The following is a 7,500-nucleotide window of genomic DNA, read 5'->3' as shown; positions in this document are numbered from 1 at the left end:
GACAGGACGGCTATAGTCAAGGTAGTGACTTCTGTTTGCTCCGTGGACATGTTTACCTAATGATTAAGAAGTCGGCGCTCTTTTTATGCAGCGTCCTTGCCCGGCGAATCTATCGTAGCTGAATTTTTGTCCCACGAAAAAAAGCTGAAGCAAAGCTGACTGTGTATATATATACAGTGCATTTATGGCATTACGTCGCATGTAGTTATGATTCTCTCCCGCGTGTAGTGGGTGCATGCATGCATGCGCGCGCGCGTGTAGTGGGTGCATGCATGCGCGCGCGCGTTTGTGTGTCCCCAGCCGGTGTATGGGAGGAGACGTCTGCTGCATTTTGCTGCCATTTGCAGGCCACTTTAGCGCTGACTCGTTTTTCACGATGTTTTCTTCTCTAGCTGCTGCAAAAATAAACACGGCCCAGCGATTTGCCCCCATCTGTACCCCTGTAAAAATACGACTAGGGGAAGGTCCACCACTGCAAGCTTCAGGCAGTGTGATACCGGGCACTGTTGCTAAAAACGGCAGCCGATTTTTTTGCTGATGCTAAAGTAATTTATTTATACTTATGATCTGCGTAGGTTTCTTATCGAGTCTCAATGTCTGATTAAATAGGAGCGTGTGTGCGTGTCGCTGTAAATAACCTAAAGAAGATATACGATTTAAAAGTGAGTGGATGTGAGCTTAAACGGCTGTACTGTAAATTCCGCCACGATTTATAGAGACAGCGGGTTGTGTCGATTGGTATAGACAGCTTTATGAGCGGCTTCACTCGTTTTAAGACCCCGTAAAATCTTCGTTAAAAAATTATCCAGGGCCCGTCCCTATGAACGCTTGTTCTTCTATCTCTCCCACATTGGTGGCTTGCTTATGTTCACAAAGAATATGGACATGCTATCGCCGCGTTAGATCCTCTTAGAGCCGATGTGATGAGAGGCTTCGTATCACGTCCATGCATAGTAGTACCTTGCTGTGTATAACAACAAAATTGCACGGGGTGTTTGCTGTTGTTGTTCTTCTTCTTCTTCTTCTTCTTCTTCTTCTTCTTCTTCTTCTTCTTCTTCTGCCTTTTTCTTTTTCTTCTTCTCTTCTTCGTTCTCCTCTTCTTTTCTCTCACTTCTCTCTTCTCTCCTTCTTCATCTGCTCTTCTTACTTACTCTTCTTTCTTTCTCTCTTCTTTTCTTCGTCTTCGTCTCTCTTCTTCTTCTTCTTCTTCTTCTTCTTCTTCTTCTTCTTCTTCTTCTTCTTCGTCTTATGCTACTACCTCTTTTTATTCTTAATCGTCGTCTCATAGTCGTTGTCATCTTTTAGTTATTTTTATCGTGGTATGCGATTGTATTCTTGATATATATACTACATATACTCTTGTAGTTGTAGACTATATCTACAACCGCAGTTATATCGTGTGTATATCGTCTCTCCGCCCCCGTATACATTTGCAGCTCTTCGTCATTTTGTGTGTTCCTTGCGCACTTGCTTCAGCCTCCTACATTGTGAGTTTCGCGAAATACTAATATCTCATATTTGCATGGATCGAGAGTTGAGTGTCTCCATAGCGGTTCTTAGCCAGTGTCGCGTACGTGATGATACTGAACGGCAGGCACGGAACATGTTGATGACGTACATGCCGTAGCAAGTAGTCATGCAGTGTTGACATGTGTGCACGTGGAATTTTAGCAAGTGCGGTTGCTTGCCAGCTACTGCATACACAGCAGCCAGGCTGATTGAAGTGATAACAGGTGTGCTATTGTAACCGCTACATGGTAAACAGGAGTCAACCTGTTTCCTTGGGAGCGAAAGCAGGGAAGCAGATATTTGCAGTGAATTTTTGTGGTCTTTTTGGGTAGGGTGCCAGAAAATTCTAGTTCGGACAAAAATGGCAATGTTTCTGTTGTACATACCCGTGCTTGCATGGGTGTAAGCTGCGAACTTTGCTCGCGTGTGAAGTCACCTTGTGAGAACGAGGCGAGTTGTCTATCATCATGAGAACTATGTGTACAGGCGGGCGAAGGTGCACTCAGTCTCGTAGTGTTATCTACTAGCAGATAATCGACTCACTAAATGTTTTGGTCGTTATGATCACCAGGCTTGTCTAATTGTTTACTAGCCCAAGGCCACAGGCACTTGGAACGTTTCAATAATAAAATGATGGTAAATAAAGACGAAATGTATGTACTACTATAGCATTACTGTTTCGTTAATCTCTTTCACCTACGATTACTGATAATTTCCTGTAAATGCCATTATAATAATGCTCCTCTGCAACACACAAGTACACCGCACGCACGGCGCTGTGCACAAACAACCAGCATTTGAACGGCATTTACAGGATCAGCAATAATATGCGAAAGAGAGTAGAGAAACATGACTTTGTCTGAGAAACGCTGACAAATACTTTGGTAGTAAATACATTTTGTGTTTATTTGCCACCATTTTATTATCGAAGCGTTCCAAGTGCCTGTGCCCAAGGCTTTCGCTAGTACCGCTGGTATATGTGACTGCGGCCAGACAGAAAGTCCTGCGAATCGTGTAATACCTTGTCCGCAAGCTTGCGTTTAGTTGACGGTTAGAAACAGCCTTATCTCCGCCTATGTAGGGTTTCGCACCGTCACAGACCGAGCAACCAGTGACGAAGCGAATGGCTATTTTGGCAGGGCTAGACGAGCCCTTAGTCGTACTGGCTTTTAATCTGCGCCACAATAGACTATAGGAATATAACACCTGTACGGTGCGGTGTCACGCTGCTCGCTGTTAAAAATGTATCGCAGCGGGATTATGGAAGAAAACGCTGTTTTTGGAGTGAACGGGGCGTACTGTAGACGCGCGGGGCTGTTATGCCATGCACGTCCACAGGAACTTGGAGCGTTTCAGTAAAATATAATGCTAAATAAATACGAAATCTATGTACTACCAAAGTCTTAATGTTTCTATACTCTCTTTCACCTATTATTGCCGACAATTTTCTGCAAATGCCGTCTAACACACTGACACATAAATAGCATTTGGACGGTAATTGCAGGAAATTGTCGGCAATAATAGGTGAAAGAGAGTATAGAAACATTAAGACTTTGATAGTAAATAGATTTCGTATTTATTTAGTATTATATTTTATTGAAACGCTCCAAGTGCCTGTGGCCACGTCTGCCAACACGAGACCGACGACGGTAGTGGCGTTGTGCGCACATCTCAAAACACGGCGCGCGTATGTTGTGTATAATCTCCGTCGGGTGAACGCTGCGGATCGTGCTGGCTGTAACGCTCAAATGAGCTGGTAGCCTTCAGTATGTAGCGCGGTGGGGAGATGCACGGGGGGGGGATGGCTCGGTGGGAAATTTATTGGGTTCAAAGGAAAGGGAGAGATACGATGGGGAATAGAAGCATGGTGAGAAATGGCATGTGGGGAAGTGGGTTTGATCGTGATCGGAAAGAGAGGGTGGAGTCCGAACGAAAGGAAGACATAATGGGAAAGCGGTGCATGATTGAGACACTGCGTTAATAGCAAAGAAGGCGGCCCGTGCTCCATAGGAGATGGAGACACGGTGGGAAACAGGGATTTTTCTTAAAGGGGTCATCTGGAGGGGGAAGGGCCATCTCACTGGGAAGGGGGCTAGCCCAGGGGTGGGAGGGGCCCGCATGCTAGTATCCGTGCGCGTGTACAAACACAGTAACTGATAAACAGCCGATTCGAGCATAGCGATCCCCTTGTGTGCCTCCATACCCACGGGTGTGCATCTGCGTATCTCCGCAGTAAGGAGAGAAGGAGGCGGCTGCTGAGAGAGAGGTGGGGCTGCCTTCTCGCGTGGAAGGCCTGCAGGCATTAATTTTACACAGGGTCACGTTTGTATACGTCCGCCACCTGTGGTAGTTACGAGCGGATGCTGCTGCTGCTGCTGCTGCTGCTGCAGTTTAATTGGGGTTTTCTAATATAATTTGGATTAGCAACAAACAGAGAAATCAAAATGAGGGGGGGGGCGCAAGACATTTTGTTCAAGTAGTTGGTTAGTGTTTGCTCAATCTTCGACACAGCATAGAAGGATTGTCATGTGGGGGAGCGATGCGAGATGCGTTCTCAGGTTATGCAAACTAGCGGTAGATGGATACTGACATGTGGCTTGGATGCATGGGTATGTTGATCGAGCAGGCTAGACTATGCACAACGGCAAGTTGTGCTTTTAGGGATTATTTAGAGATGTATATACAAACAAATAAAGAAACGCATACGCACGTAACGCGTCACAAAACGCGGTATATCATTGCAGTGAAAGAAAAGAGTGTAGCCATGCATGGATGGTCTCTTGTGAATATTTTTGCGCGCACAGACTTGTACGTGAATGTCTCCGAACCAAACGAGCATGTCGGACGGATAAGGTTAAAATATTCATGTTCTAGATATATTCGTTTGTGCTTCACATATTTGGCGATGACTCACGTAATTTTCCCTTATTGTGTTCGGCATTAACACATGACATCTCTCTGCCGCAGGACCAGGCGTAGTGAACTTGTGCGGCATCCTAATGTGCGACTTGCATTCGTTCGCGCGCCTTGCCAATTTGCAGTACCGAGACGTGCGCTTTCATGTTTTTGATTTATTACTATTTTTTATTGTTACTGATTTTTTTATTAGTGGCGAAGATACGCGTATACAATCTGCGATAACTACTCCGAACAAGATGTTTGATTTGCGCGATGCGAGTCGATATGCGCTGAAATGTGTTTTTTACGCTGTGTAGTGCTTATGAAGAGGAATCGCAGAATATGAACTTGGTGAGGTTGCTGTTGGGCGTATCTCGGCTGCGTTTGCAGAGGAAACCGTGTGGACTGGTACTTGTTATTGACGTCGTTCTGGTCTAAATTTATTATCTCTCAAATAAAAATAAAAATAAAAACGTATACAAATAAGTTCTCACCTATTAGCGGCCATATTACTGATTACTCCAGTATTCAATTTACCACGCTATATATATTATCAAGAGTCCATAATAGACTCTATTATGGTCTCTTGATATATATATATATATATATATATACACGTGCGAAGTCTACATTCGCACAGAACTTGCAGCCGTCGCATTTTACGCAAGCGGCGTATATATTATAGCATGGTATGTAGACATTAGCATGCATGTTTGTTTTCATTAGTGGCCCGGGTCGTATGTGAGACGTTGTGTTAGTATTGAATATGCACGTATTGACATGCTAACGTAGCAAGGTAGACGGCCGACATGAGAAATACCAGCCTCTAAGTAGTTATTTATTTACAATTATCTCGTCCACATTTCAGTTACAGCGTATATATTATACTCATTGCTCCGAAAACCATGCCAGATTTTGTTATTGCGTTGAGCGCATAGTTGTTTATATGCACGTGTGCACAAGTACGCTATAAATTTGTGTGAATACGTGTGACTTTAGATAACGTGAAGATACTATGATAACGTAAGAATAAGTAACGCAAGTCATATGGCTGATAACCATAAAAAATCTATACAGCATGCGTTATGTCTACGTCGTAGGCCAATGAAGCCGTTCTAGGGCGCATGCTCTTTCTCGGACGCACGTGGGGGAAGGGTAGGGTAACTTCGACTATCAGGAATCCTAGTGAAAAGTAGCTGTTAATGATACTGCTGTTTGTTGTCACTGTAAGCGGATAGGCCAGCAGGCAGTCGTACCTGCTTCCATGGCTACTGATCGCAATACGGGGAGAGTTCCCCTGGCAGTGTAACTAACAGCTGCTGTCTGAATGCTGGGACGGACCCGCGCCAAAATGTACCCCTGCGTTATTTTTGCAACTCTTTGGATTAGGTGGCAGGCCAGCTTGCTAGTTCCACTCATGACTGGAGTTGCATGTATGAGTGGGTTAAGTAGACATGTCTATATGAAGATGCACATTTTCGTTTTGAAATTTACTTTGCAAACTCACTTTATGGCAAATTGTTAAAAAATAATGTCAGCAACCTGACAACGTATCAATGCAGTTGCTAGGCTACGCCACTGTGTAGAGAAATACCATGCAATGATGTATATGCAATGATATTGTGCTGCACTCATGTATCATAGGTTGTGATTCAGACATCCCCATTGAGACTGGGTCGTGTACGCAAAGCGACAGCCACCCTTACGTAGTGACCCCTCGCATGGTTTTTGATCGAATATGGCTGCCGATGCTAATGGATTTCGGGACACAGCTTCTGCTGTTCATTGTGGTCCGCCTTCTGTTCTTGTGACAGACAATGATGAAGTTTTGACATCAATCAACATGTAACTAAACATGTAATGCATAATTTCTTATCTGTGCCTGATTCCCAACTCCTTCCCGAGCATGATCATTGAATCTAAATTAGTTTAATGCAGCATAAAACTAAAGTTTATGTATATTGTGATTTATTTGCAGGGTCATGTAGTGATGGCGTTTGAACAGAGTCTCTCCAAGATGACATCACGACTGCAAGGCCTCAGTGTCAGTGCTGAAAATAAGGTGATGTTTTTCTCCTCTGTCTCTGTTCTTCTTATAGCTCTCTCTCTTTATTTTTTGTCTTTATCTCTTCCTCTTTCTCATGCTCTCTTACTCACTCACTCGCTCGCTTACTTGCTCACTTTATTCACACTGTCTCTGTCTAACTGTAGGAAATAAATTAGCTGTTTCTTGCTTGCAAATACACTGTATTTTCATCACTGATCCTCTTGTCCAAACATAAAAAATGTAAGCAAATATTTATTTTTAACATTCTGCAACGACTCCAGCAACTTCTGCACAACATCTCTTTTAAGCATTTCTCTCAAAAAAAGTTTAATATGCAGATGTGGAATGTGAGCAATGTCTTGGAAGAGTTGGCTCAGCATCTGCAGTTGTCTCTGCCCCCTGTTGCTATGGAAACATAAGTGAAATTGGTTCACTCTGATTTAAATACACGATAATATTTCATCATGTTAAGGATGCTATAAATACTCTACCGCATTATAGAGCACTAGTTCTACATGCGAATTGGACTGACACTGGATTGTAATACTTCTAATAGCATGATGCTATTATAATATGTACAATTTATCATGGGTTATAATTTGAAAATATCATTGTTTGAACGTTGGTTATTTGATTGACTCCTGAATTATTGGTGAATGCAATTAACTAGTTTACACGTTTATGGCACGTGTCTATTATAATTTGAAAATATCGTTATTTGAACGTTGGTTATTTGCTTCACTACTGAATTATTGATCAATTCACGTAACTTGTCTACACGTTTATGACACGTGTTTATTTTTTCATACAGCTGTTTATATGACACTGCTGTTTATTACTGTGTCTCACACAACTCTTTTCCTGCTTCCTGGAGAAGGGAAGACTCTCCTCCTCTGTCTCTGTTATGTTCTCTCTTAGTGAAAAATTGTCTTAGCCTCATCCTGTGCGTTTCTCTCTTCCTTTCTTTCTCTCTCTCTCTCTCTCTCTCTCTCTCTTTCCTTCTCTCTCTCTCTCTCTCTCTCTCTCTCTCTCTCTCTCTCTCTCTC

General features: G+C 43.1%; 1 protein-coding gene across 6 annotated transcripts in view; it reads left to right on the top strand.

Annotated features, from left to right (window-relative positions):
* Positions 1-7,500, top strand: part of LOC106807808 (neuron navigator 2-like) — an 80,264-nt gene that overhangs the window by 62,408 nt on the left and 10,356 nt on the right. For all 6 annotated transcript variants that reach the window (XM_014810263.1, XM_014810265.1, XM_014810267.1 and 3 more), the window contains one exon: positions 6,386-6,469. In XM_014810263.1, coding sequence (XP_014665749.1) covers positions 6,386-6,469 — 84 coding nt within the window. The remainder of the gene's footprint in view (positions 1-6,385; positions 6,470-7,500) is intronic.

The sequence above is a fragment of the Priapulus caudatus genome, unplaced genomic scaffold (genome assembly GCF_000485595.1).
Source record: "Priapulus caudatus unplaced genomic scaffold, Priapulus_caudatus-5.0.1 Scaffold235, whole genome shotgun sequence".
Taxonomy (NCBI): Eukaryota; Metazoa; Priapulida; class Priapulimorpha; order Priapulimorphida; family Priapulidae; genus Priapulus; species Priapulus caudatus.
This window is presented reverse-complemented; position numbering and strand designations above follow the sequence as displayed.